At 41.5% G+C, this 13,661-nt stretch overlaps 1 protein-coding gene across 2 annotated transcripts in view; it reads left to right on the top strand.

Moving 5' to 3' along the window:
* Nucleotides 1–4,003: 4,003 nt before the first annotated feature.
* cnih3 (cornichon family AMPA receptor auxiliary protein 3) overlaps nucleotides 4,004–13,661 on the top strand; it is a gene marked incomplete at both ends in the record, with an annotated part of 89,310 nt that continues 79,652 nt past the window's right edge. For both annotated transcript variants that reach the window (XM_084081970.1, XM_084081971.1), the window contains one exon: nucleotides 4,004–4,081. In XM_084081970.1, coding sequence (XP_083938096.1) covers nucleotides 4,004–4,081 — 78 coding nt within the window. The remainder of the gene's footprint in view (nucleotides 4,082–13,661) is intronic.

The raw sequence follows: 13,661 nt of genomic DNA on the forward strand, positions 1-13,661 counted from the left end.
AAAATGTTCAATTTAATTTATTTTTTAGAAATAGCGTAAAGCTAGAAGATCTAATGCATTGCATCACAATTCGTTGTGAGCTTGTAGATTGAACATTAAAAGAAATTAAATATGGAGATTTTCTGCACGACAGCGACAATATGAGAAACCTTTGTATGTAAATGAGCCTTCCCTGTGGTGATGCTACTCACGTGGGAAAGCCCTCAGTAGACGTGTGTCTTGTGGGAACTTGGCGTCTCTGATGTGAGGGAAGGGGGCGTCGCCGTAACGCGGAGAGGCCAGCCAGCGGCGGCGGGACCGCCAGTCAAGGTCACACCTGAGTGGTCAAAGGTCAGGCTAGAGTCAACATGGATGGCAACACTCACAGCAAGTTAGACGTGTCAGTGATCTGTAAACTACAGCCCGACCGGTGCCACATTTTTGGGTCCGATGTCAATACAGATTTTGGAGAGTGCTAGACACCCATGACCGATATTTTGACCATAAACAAGTGCAAAGTTTTCTGCTTGAGAACATTTACCTTCTCGAATATAGCATATATATTGCATATATTATATGCAATAAACAGATTCAAATGTAACACATCACTGTTTATTTACCCACTTAAGCCCTATTCAAACAAAATTTGGGAAAACGTTTAAAAATGTTCCCTGGCAATGCCAAAATAGGGATGCCAGACTCAAAGTGGTTACAAATTTGGATACAGGCTGCACAATTAATAATACAATAACATTTATTTAATTTTTTATAATGGCCAGTATATCAGTCTGGCTCTACCGTAAACTAGGTGTCTGAGTCTAGCATGTAAACAATTTCATGGACTGACATGGATTGGTTACACTGCAGTGATAAATTATACTCATAATAGCATTCTTTGACATTATCTGCAGATGCATAGTACAGCACTCATATGTGATTATGTGTAGTAACTGTATGAATGCTGAAACATCTTTAGTTCAAAAAGAGCATGCACATTCTGACAGCTTTAACAAATAGTTATCTTGGATATAAGAAGAAAAATGTGTGTATTCATGTTTGAATACATTTTTGTCGGCCATCCCTAAGACACCCCAGCATGAATTATGATCAGGTGTCATGACAGCGGTGGTGGACAAAGCACTCAACCCCAGTACTTGAGTCAAAGTATAGATATCCTCAAACATTACTCAACTACAACTGAAAGTGCACAGTCATTTTCCACATAAGAATTGAGATTTTCCAGAAATGTTCATCAAAAATATCAACAATAGTGAAAATAGCAGATCTACAAGCTCACAGCGTGTCACATTGTGACACATTGTAAGCATGCAGATCTGCTATTTACACTACATTTGAAAAGGGGCTAAAGTGGTTCATTCATAATGTAGGCTACTGTTGTGGTGGAGTATATACAATATTGGTCTTTGATTGGTGTAAAAGTCATAAGTATCCAAAACTACTCAAGTAAAGTGCAGATACTCCAAAATTAATTCAAGTAACAGTGCTCAAGTAAAAGTAATTAACTACTGTCCACAACTGGTATTAATGTTTAAATACATTTTCCTCTCAATGTCTGAGGCCATTCTTAAGACACCCGAGCATATGATCAGGTGTCATGACAGTTCGCCGTTGCTGTGGAGACTGTTCAGACTGTCTCTCTTCCTCCATCCTCTATAGGCTCTCTCTCCTTCAACGTCCCTGACTGTCTCTCTCAGTGCCTGCCTCTGTGTCTCTCTTTGCCTGTCTGTCTGTCTGTCTGTCTGTCTGTCTGTCTGTCTGTCTGTCTGTCTGTCTGTCTGACACAGACATAACCGCTTTAGTAGGATGGGTACACTTCATCACGTAGATCTGCTATGTTTTGTTATTTTTGAAAATGTTTGCATGAGGTTCAGTAACTGCTATGGCAGCAATGAGAAGTCTGACAGGTCACTCTAAGTCTAAGTATTGTATTAGCAGGCTTTATTTAGGTTCCATGACAACAACAGCCTGTTTCAAGTTCATCTAAAAATGCTATTTTAGTCGTTGGTATGAGTTGCTTTATTGAGCACCTCAGAGCCAATACAGAATGTTTTCATAAAACTAAAATGTAGAATGTCAACATACTTTTTTTTTTTTTTTTTGCCTGACTGACATTTTATGGTAACATGCTCAATACAAAACCAAGTAGGCCTAGACAACATTCACCCACTATTCTTCATGCGCATATTGTCCTGTATAGTAGCTGTAGTGTTCTATATATGCAGAATATTAATTAATACTATACACTCTCGGAGACAGGACTGGACAGGTCTTTAACACTCTTTACTTGTGAAGTTCCCACAAACAAGTAACACCTGTGTGCATTTAATCACACACACCTGTCTATGTGATTGTGAAATTGTTCCAGTGCCCATACATGGCATGCATGCATCCTATCATAAAACGTTTTCTACTTACTCCGTCAGGTTGGGTTTGATGTATCGAATATGAGGTCTATATTCTTGTAATACATCATGGCCTGGCCCTATATTATGTGAACATGTCTTTAACATTTTAGTTAGGCTATTTGGTCCATTGGACATATGAAAATAACTCCACCAGCTAAAACAAGTCTTCTGCTATCTTACATGGCAACAAGGTGCCTCAAACCGTTGCTAAAACAAACTTCCTCGTGACGTGAGGAGAGTCAACAGTAGCCTATACGGTCACTCCGGAATTGGTTACCTAACGAATAATGTGACTCTCGACAGCGTGACGTACAATCATTTAGTTTAACCCAATAAGCCTACATCTTGTCAAGTGTCTTGCATTTTATATTATCTGCAGTGAAATATTAATGTCCGAGGATCCTTAAGCTGCAAACTTGCAAAGCATGGAATTCAAAGTTCCAGGTTTACAGGTTACAATGTCTGTGTAACACACGTGTTAGCGCACACATGTGGGTGGTATACCGTGATCCAAACACTCGGCGGCGCCAATAGATCAGTCTCTTTCCCTTAGTGCTCCTACTGAAGCCAAGTGAAGGATTTCATCTTTTTTTAGATCATTGGAAGTCGTTGTTTTTCTACTTCATCTTTTTTTTTCACCACGGTTCTCCCCCCCCCCCCTTTCGCCCCAAACCAATGGGCTTTTGTTTCTTGATGTCTTGTCATTCGTGTCGTGTGCCATCATTTATGGCTACGCTGCTGCGGATTTACCTTTGCGTTCACGATAATTTAATATAAGTAATTACTAACGAGTTTGTAACATGTAAAATATCAATCAGTGGAACTAAATCAGCCTACTGTATCATAATTCGTGTTCTAATGTTTGGAGGGACGCGCCTCTCGGCTTTGCGCGCAGCTCTTTTAAATCCACCTGTTAAAGCGCCTTCCCTGCGCTCGCTGTTCTGTGGAGCTGATAGGTTTGTCTGTCGGGGGAATTAAATAAAACAGCATATTTTTTACGCTTTTGTGCCAGAAGTGGCGATCGGATCTCATGTCGTAGCATCATTGCACGTTTATATGCGTGCAGTGGCGTTGCTTCAGTAGCTGAATGAATGGATTACCTCCGCCTGACAGCTGAATTCAACATCTCATCTCCCCGGATGGTTTATTTGCGCATAACCTCGGTATCAATTTTCCACCGGTCCTCGATGTGATTTATGTGCATCTGTGATTTTAGATGGTAATCGTTTTAAGGTGTTGGAGGACATTTATAGTCCTGTCAAGTCTACTGTTGTTGGACCAACTGGACTGATCTCTCCCCCCCCCCCCCCTCCAGTCACAATCTCAGTGTGTAAACACGCATTGGCTTCAAAGTGAAGAGCATTGTGGACGCGCGCTGCCGTTCGTCTGGAGACTCTGTGTTCGTCTGGAGACTCTCTGCAACACATTGTTGCCAACACTCAGGGGACATAAATTGATGGTGTCTGTCACTGCCTTGACTTGACGTGGCACCATCATGAGAAGAACTTTATTTACAACGTTGTTTTAGGTGTGATTATAATTAAGGAGTCGTCCTTCTTTTGGAAAAAATATCTATCCGTTTCGCCCCTTCAATTATAATGTTCACTTTCGCTGCCTTCTGCTACATGCTGTCTCTGGTCCTCTGTGCTTCCCTCATCTTCTTTGCGATATGGCACGTGAGTATAGCTTGGGATTCATCATTACTCTCTTTGTATTTTTTGAACGATGTTCATATTTTAGGACGGAGGATGGATAGCCCTAAATTATATATATTCAAAGATGTGCACACATTTTCTAGATTTTTCAAAAATATCAGATCTACAAGTTCGCACAGTATCTTGTATATATCTGCTATTTTTGAACGGCAGTGATAAAGCCTATAGTGTTGAACGTGCGTAACTGTGCGTATAGTAGCCTATATCACATCACCTGTCTGTATAGTAGCCTATGTTGGGTGTAGTAGCCTATTTATTCATTACCTGCAAATGAATTAGGCTGCTAAACCCATGCAGATAGACTACCTTTAGCATAGCACATGTTTTTGTTCCTCACAGACAGAGATAGCAGGTGGCCAGGCCCATTTGGATATTTGGATATTATTAACCACTTAAACCCCATATGGGTGAGCGGAGTCAGGGCTCAATATTAGTGTCTTTTCTGTGTTCTGTTATTGTGGGGAAAGCTTTCGCTGAAAATAGCAGATCGACAAGCTCACAATGCAACGCGTTGCATTGTGAGCTTGTCGATCTGCTATTTTCTTGTCAATCTGCTATTTTCATTTTTTTTATGACTTCAAATGACAGTTGCGCACCTGTGTCTTGAGCTGAGATCTGTTTATTACGACACGGACACCACTTTTTAACTTAGATGTCTTTCTAATGTATGGTTCTACTTCAGAGCTCAAGCTCGATATAATGTGCAGACATGTGTGCTGCCATCTATATCAATTAAACACTCTTCCTTCCAGACCAATTAAGGAAATCTGGTACCCAGTGTTGATTCTCTTCCCCCCCCCTCCCTGTTTCATCTCTCTGCTCTGCTCCCTCGCCCTTTTAATCAAGCCTTCTGCTCAGCACAGCAGCCAGCCGGACGAAATCACCAATATGATTGGCTGCGTTATGATATTGGAATAATCTAATTATTTGCAGCCCTGAGCCTCATTTTCTGCATGTGTCTGTCTCCGTCATGGTAAAGGGCCTTATGTAAAGACAGATTTGGGTCAGGTCTTCCAGCCTATTGCCCTGGGCCTGCCTTTTGCATGGCAACAACAGACTTGAACATGACTGATCCTGGGCAGCAATAGCTCCGAGTCTGACAGATAATGTGCTGGGTATGTCTGTTCAGAGATGGTGTGAACAGACCGAATGCACAGAGGGGCATGGTGACTATGGTCATGATTGTAATGTTGGCGTATGCTGAAAAGAGTAAAGGACAAATCAACAGAGTGGACTAGAGTTACTATAGACTTTGAATGTGCAACTGTAATGAATGATTTATGCAGTAATAAGTAAAAGAAATAGACCAATATAAACTATTTAATGACACGGCTGTGCTCAAAATATTGAAGATTGGCATACGTATTGGTGATGCATTTATCATATCCATATGATAGGCCTGTATTGCAATATTTTTTTTGATTTTTATTGTTTGTTTTTAACCAGTTTAAACCATATAGACTTTGTTGACTGGAGTCCCTCATGGCCCTATACTTGTACCCTCTGATTTTTCCCCTCGATACCAAATCTCTTTGCTGAAGATAACCATGATCACAGCGTTATGTTTTGTGAGCTTGTAAAGTTGATCTGCTATATTGTCGCTGATCGTTCGCCCCCCCGAATAGGGACTATGGTTCTTGTGCTGTGTTGAAACCTATACGCCCCAAGCTGGGAAATCCCTATGCAATGTAGAGGGTGAAAGAAGTTAGAGGAGAGAGGAGAGGACATTGAAAATGTCAGTGAAACTAAAGCTAGCCCCTGACCCTCTCAAAGCCCATAGAGATTATTTTCCTTTATCTTGTGGCATTTTGGTCATGCATCATATCGGCACTCCTTCATCGAGTTACCTGCCAATACCCAGCCATACATGGCACTGTTGAAAATTCCATAACTCTGACACAATGGGTAAAGGATGGATAGACGGATAAGACAGACAGACTGATGAACAAATAGGCCAACATTAGCCTCTTCCATATCTCTGATGCACATTTGGGAGAACTCACAGAGGATCACAATGCAACACAGTATTCTGAAGCTTCAGCAATAATCTGCGGCAGGCTTTATTTTGCATACTGCTTAAGATGGCAGAAAGAGTAGAGCTGCATCCTCCAGTGGTTCTCTCTCACACAGAGACACATATAGACATGCAGCATAATAAGCCTCCTCGCTGCAAGTGAACATAATTAGGAGGGAGACTCCGAGGATGTCAGGTGGGGATATACGTTGAAGAACCACGTGTTGTGAATGTGCCTCAGGGGTGGCTTGATAGCAACGCTGGCGAGCCTGACAAAAGCGGAGAGATTGTGGAGCTGGAGCTCGTAACGCCGTCAGGCTTGCCAGGTACTTTGGCAGGCTTGTCTTCAAATGAGTCCTCTTTTGCTCTATTATTTAAAAGAAATCTTTTGTTTGGGCCTCTGAGAAATGACATCTGATGGCAAAATATCCGAGTCCACTTGATGCAGTCACCAATTTGACCAAAAAAGGGTAGCTTCCTGCCCCGGGGGCGGGGTGTGGCTAAAAAGAGCATGGATTGGTCGCTGAGAAAATCTAACCCAGGTAAAATGGAGGTTTAAATAACATGAGAGACCATGCTTCTGTGTGCAAATGAATGTAAAGCCTGATATGCTTAACTTTGCGTGCCTATGTTGCACACTTACAATAGCAGATCTACGAGCTTGTAGATCATGTCTTCTTGGCATGCGATACTAAGTATAACTCAGGCTTAACAAGGCCGAAGGTGTCAACCGGACACATATGAAACAATGAGGCATGAGCAATGAGTTGTGCTGCCTTTTTACGTATTACCCCTCCTGTCACCTGGAAGCGTGGATGACTGATTAATGAAGCTACCTCTGAGTATGAGAATGAAATATACCCATACATAGATAGAATTATGTCACTGAATGGGTGGAATCAATTAATCACAGCGTTCAGCCTATTAACTCATGTCTGTCTGCCTTATCTGCTGCTAGACTCATTGTCTGGTGTCTTTCATTTCCTGAATTCCGCAGATAAAACACTCACCTGCTTGTTTTTAACTCTATAAAATATGGCACTCCTTAAGAAGCTTGTCCCCCATAGCTCTTATTCCCACAGACATCTCCCACAGATGACTTGACTTTGTCAGACGAATGGAGGGATAAAGGCAAGGACACTGGGGGCTATCTTTGGAACAGCCATTACCATTAATCACTTATTTTTTCCTAGCTGGCCATCCCAGGTTCCACTGCACAGTCAAATCCTCAGTGTTAATTTTATTCCGAAAGTGTGAGAGAATTAACACTGAGGATTTTTCTTAAACAGAGGACCCATGAGGGTATATTTTTACTGTTAAATTGTCTGAGGCTTTTATTGTGAGGGGCTGAGGTGAGTGTGAGTGATGACTAAGGAATACATAAGTCTCAACATGAGCTTGAAAGAGGCGAACAGAAATCATTGGACAGCAATGCACCAAACCACATTTTTATTAACCCAAATGAGACCAAACATTGAAACCTTTTTCCAAAGAAAAGTTAACTAATAAGGGAAAGGGAGTATTTACTGGTCCCGGGGTGGGGAGGTAGTACTTTGACTGCTTCACCCAGAAGATGGCTGCTCAGATGAGTGCACAGAGGGGAGCTGTTAGGGGTTAAGTGTCTTGCTCATGGGGCCATAGGCCCCCCTTTCACATTTAGTTTTTTTTTATCTCTGCAACTACCCCAAACAGTCTGTATTTCCCCAAATAAATTCACACACAATATGGTTAAATGAACACAAACCAAAGACATTAATCACAGCTGACATCAAACCACACAACGCATTCCCCATGGCAAATGACACAACAATAGAACAATTACAGACACAGATGTGCCCCGAGGCATGCTGGGAAGTCTAACAGCCTATGATGTCAGAATATTCACAGGTTAATCCAATCAAAGAGTCTGTGAGTTTTTTTTAAGCATTAATCTTTCTGACACACGTGAACAGTTTGCTTTGTGTATAGCCATAATACAAGTCAGATTTGAGATAATTGAAGGCAAGGAATATGCTATAAGTCCAACTAAGCAGCAGCATGCATGACAAATATTGTGTCACATGAAAATGTAACGTTTTTTTGCTAGGCAAGCAGGGGTGTGCGTGAGTGCGTGCGTGCGTGTGTGCTTTATGTGAGAGAGAGAGAGGGAGAATGTGACGATGCGTATATTTGTACAATGGGCTGAGCAGGTTCATTGATCTACACATGGGACCGTTCTAATTTCCTTTCAAATTGCAGAGACTTGAAACTTTCTTCCACTGTAAATGGTAATGGTAAGCCTGAGTGTGAGAATTTGTGAGATAGCTTATCCAACACAGTACAAATTCTGCCAGGGTTAGACTACGTTTTGTCAAAGTTACCTTATTGTTGTGTTTTAATGCATTTGCCGAAAATAGTGTCTGGAGAAGAGATTATTTTATGTACACAATTGAAATGTCTATGAATTCTTAATGTCAACTGAATTGTCGGCTGGAAAAGCATAAAAGTTTAAACATAGCGAGATTTTCTGTGTTAAATAGCTCTATTCAGATAGTAATCATTGCAATAGAGTGTGTTTTCAGTTACTGAAGTCTCCCTGTCTCTCCAGCTCTTCAGTAAACAGAAAATACATCTTTAGGTCGGCATACCAATGTCATCCAATCAGCAGAGAGCTCTACAGGATACAGGATAAACAAGTCAAAATTGGAAGTGATGAAACAAAAAACGAGCTGACAGAATTGGAACAGGAACATAAAATTGAAGCTGACAAATGGGTTCTCTCTCCTGATTGGATGAAATTGGTGACCCAGCTAAAAAAAGAAAATGTATTTTTATTTGTATTAAAGAGATGGGGAGACCCCTGTTACTGAACACTCTATATACATTATTAATATCAGAATATAGAGGTTACCCCTTTTTCTTTTGCAAAGAAAATGTAACAGCACCTTTTAAGGTGGGTTTATCACCTGAAAGTTCGAATCCTAAAAAGTAGTTAAATCTGGTAATTATTCCCAAATATAACAAATGATGACATGCGGAAAATGGTCAGCATTTATATGAAAATTTATGGTCTGGCTAAACATGCCAGACCACCAGTTTGGTCCTTTAACAGTGTCCCCTTGGTTTTGCTAATCAATGTTAAACTACATGTGTCGTTTCATTCTGGGCTATATGCGATCCTGGCAAAATGGCACTGAGATTAGATTATTTTAAAAACACACTAATTTCAGCTTCCTTATTCTATAATTGCTATGTAATTGTATTGTAACACATCATTCATGTCATGTTGAGTGAATATTTACAACAGGGAACAGTTACATTTATTTTGCTGTTAGTATTTTCTACATCACAGTTCAGCATTCAATGCATAGTTTGTTGCGCTATAATTAATGATACTATTATTTACCTGAGGAAGCCGTATTTCATGATTGTCCAGTATCATAAAACCTGGGCCAAGTTCTGGCTCAGATTGTTTAGGATGCTCTAGCTCTATAGGACACATTTGTGGTATTTTGGACTTTAATCTTAAAATAATATAACTCAGAATCTACAGATTCAAAAACACAAGCTTTTCTTAAAAAAAGAGAAATAAATAAACCAGCCTCTTGAAAGTGTCAAGAGACTTGGCAAATCTGAATTTCATGTATTACGTTGTTCACCTCTACTTTGTTATTCAGAGAGCAAGCACCTCTCACACATGACTCCTCATGATTACAAGCCATATAGCCTAACTCTTAGTTCACATTTTCGAAAAGGTCACTACAATGGATTTATTCACGGAAAACAAGGTTTGATCTAGAGTCATTTGTGGGATAATATCATACTCTTTAGTGGACGGAGTGATCAGGGAATCAATCTGCTCATCTCATGGAGTGCGGCAGCACTATAGACTAGAATAGAATGGGTAGAATGGGTTTCATTTAGCGCATACTGGTTGCACGCATACTGGTTCTTATCAGTGTGACGTCGTCTGTTAAGGGGTCTATACCACCACCCCTGGGAGAGCTCGCATAACCGATTAAGAAGCCATTTTAATTAACATACGAGGTGAACTTCGACCGCCCCCAAGCTCGGTGCTCTATAGCAGACCAGGTTGTGGTTGAGTGATTCCTTTCCCTGCGAAACCACAGCCGCTAATGTGTTCAAAGCATCATTAAGCCAGGGGAGCGAGCCAAGCGCCCGTTCCGGCGCACCGGTGATGTATGGGAAAGCCCCGTGGCGCAGATATGATGTAGAGGTTTCCCCCCAAGCATGGCAGAGGGCACAATGTCAAGTTGACATCATTTAGTCTCCCAGTTGGGAGTCCCATTATGTTGACTTGGCTGTTGTTTCGGATCACAGTGTTTTGCGTGGGCGACACGAGCAAAACAGGCAGGCAGCCACTCAGGAAACTCAGTTGACTCAGTCATCTGTGAGGGTCGGAATCTTTTGACTTTCACTCTCCAGCTGCGTTCTATTCTGCCATTACTGTGCAAGTACACAATAAAGTCCTGAGCGTTCATTTAACTTAACAAATGGATAAATTGTCATTGAAGATTTTCTTTGCAATATGTATTCCTTTTTCCTTTAAGGACAATATTGATTGATGGAGCTGAGTTCATCATCAGCTTGATCAGCAAATTAATTTACCTGGTCATCAACTTTATTAATATATTGATTTCAAGTACCGGTACTGTAGTACTACTCTGTTGTTGGGGGGGGGGGGGGTTTGATAATATAACATTATCAAACCTCACATTTACTGCAGCACTTGGTCAATGTAAATAAGGCAATTCAACAACATTCAAGGTTGTGCTTTGTTTTATTTACACATTAGTAAGCAAACTGTATGTTTAGCTGTGTGTCTGAGGCCTGATCGCTAGACAAAGTAAATGTCATGATAGATTTACCTTACCAAAAAGCTGTGTTTTAATTAGGCGCTTTTAGCTAGCATTGCAGTTCTCATTCCTCCCCGGTTTGTGCCTCTCCTCAGTATGTCTGCTCCCACGCTGAGATTTTGACATGTACGGGACATTCACAGGTTTAGCAGAGGTGCCGTATGAATAATTGTTCTTGCTGAACTCTCACAGTACTCTCTCATCCTTGACACTGTCTCCTCACTAACAGAGCCTACACTACCTGCCTCCTCAGTTTCCGTGTGCAAGAGGGAACCTTTTCAGCGAAACTCCTTATACACAACTGTGTGCTTCACAATTCTATATTTTACAACGGAAGGAAGCGCTGCATGGTTCTAATGGCTCACACGACAAGTGCTCTTTAGTGAAACGGGTAGATGGATATAAAACCCCAGTGGTACAGACAACCATGGAAAAAAAGCTCTTAAGGCAAGTGATTCTCAAACATTTGTATGTGAAGGACACTCAAATTGATATACATTTGGCCACGGACCCCCATTTGAAAATATGTTATGCCAGGGACCCCCATAAGAGAAGATTGGTCAACATTTGCTATTTTCTGCAATTTTCAACATGTTATTGAAAAAGCTCACAACGCATCTCATCACAGCTCTGGTTGTGAGCTTGTAGATAAGCTATTTTCAAATCGCCAAAAAATAAACTGTTCCACATTTTGCTGGGGACCCCCTGGAACCCCCTCAAGGAACCCTCAGGCTAGGGGTCCCCGGACCCCACATTGAGAACCAGTATGGCCCTCAGTTTTCAGCTGAAAAATTATGAATTTATTCTTTAAGCAAGGCAAACTAATTGACCAATGCGTATTGATGGTCTTCATCAGGGTCGCTATCACAATTCAATATGTTTGACTATTTTGAAATTACAGTACTAAATAGTATGCTAGGTGTTTAATGTAGTCAAAAATGGAATAAATTGCTCTCCTTTCGGAGATAGGATGATTATTCACCCACTGGGAAGCGCTGGTGTCAAGGCCAAGTTGCCGCAGGGAAGAAAGAGCCAAGTGCCCTGCAGGGCATAGACCAGGGAGCAGCAATAGAGTGTGGCCTGGAGCTATGGGGGTGCAGCTCCATTGGTAGCCATGTGTGCCAGCACCAGGGAGTTGAATCTGATACAAATGGCTACATAGAGGCAGTGGAGTGAATGCACATGTATTGTATTCTAGATGAGATATAGGAGGGGAACCCCCTGGAGACTAGACAGGAACAAGCTGCACCAGTCCAAGCAGAGGATATGATTAGAGTTTGGAGAAGTCCCCTAGGTGAGGAAAATCCAGGTTTGTCTAAGATCAGGTTCGGGAGGCATCATCTTGGGCCTTCCCTATAGCAGTTATTTTCTGACAAGCTCTAGTAGTTGGAGTCCTGTAGGGAGTTTTGGTGATGGTGAGGAGTTATAGGATTAGCCAAGGAGGCTAAGCGTCTCGCCAAGGTTGAGCTTGAGGTGGCTGATATATAGCCTAGTGAACCACCCGGTCGCGGAATTCAATTTCATTTTCATTCAGCAGTCTGAATTTACCCTCGCTGAAATGAAATGAAATGTGATTTCCACGACATGGTTTATCAGGCTAGCTGATATAGACCTACAGTACTATACAACTGGATATATATTTCAGCCAACAAGAAGAGATGCACACCTTGTGCCCCGTTGCCAGAAATGTGATCATCATCATTATCAGGAATAGCTGTGGGATATGATGACGAAAGAGTTACTTTAATGAAAGATGAGGGGCCGGGGCCCAGGACTTCAATAAAACATTAAGTGCAGGGTGAATACCCTCACTATGGCATAATGAGGCATATTATTATTAACTTATTCACAAGGCTAGGATCACAACCTGATATTACTTCATCTTTATTGAGGAAGTACAGAATAGGCTGTGAGACTGTCAATAATACAGAATAGGCTGGAAAATGGATCAATATGGATTTGGGTTGGTTTTGTTGGAATATCATGGGGGTTGAAATCTTTGGCTTGGAAGTTGCGGGGGTTTTAGATGGAGTCGCTCCCAGAAGTGGTCTCCACCTACTAAAATTGACCGGCTGAATCACGAAAGGGCGTTGATCCTGTCTGTATTTATAGTACTTCAAATGTGCAATATCACGATTCGGCATGTGTAATCTCTGTAGAGCAGGCTGTGTCAAGCTCTGTTGTTGCATGTTAAAAATGTCCTCTGGTCACTCACAATATTTTCAGAAACTGGAAAGCTTGTTTTGATAGCCTTCAGAGTAAAGAGATCAGATGTAAGAAATGGTGTGACATTTCTCTGTGAAACCAGTGATTGTAAGGAAACGGTCAACAAGGCTTTCTAGCGTCATGCGCTGGAGGCTAATCGCAGTGATGTTAGGTTTAGTTGAGTTAGCTCAGCGATCGAACCGCGTGTTCATTAACCCCCGCTAGCACCCCATCCATCATCCTGACTCCACTATTTCTATTGTTCTACTGAACAACACACATACTGTACAGGTTTATATTAGTGACCCCCCCGTCCCTTTTCTCTGCCCCTTCATTATCTCATCCACCCTACATTTTCCTGACTTCCCCTTTTTGCACGTTTGTCGGTTTCTGATTTATTGGGACCAGTTATTTTGAACATAATTCTCTCAGCATTGAGTGAGCAAGCAGCTTCATTTATTGTAGA

This window comes from Gymnoscopelus microlampas (assembly GCF_963454915.1).
Source record: "Gymnoscopelus microlampas genome assembly, chromosome: 16".
Lineage (NCBI taxonomy): Eukaryota > Metazoa > Chordata > Actinopteri > Myctophiformes > Myctophidae > Gymnoscopelus > Gymnoscopelus microlampas.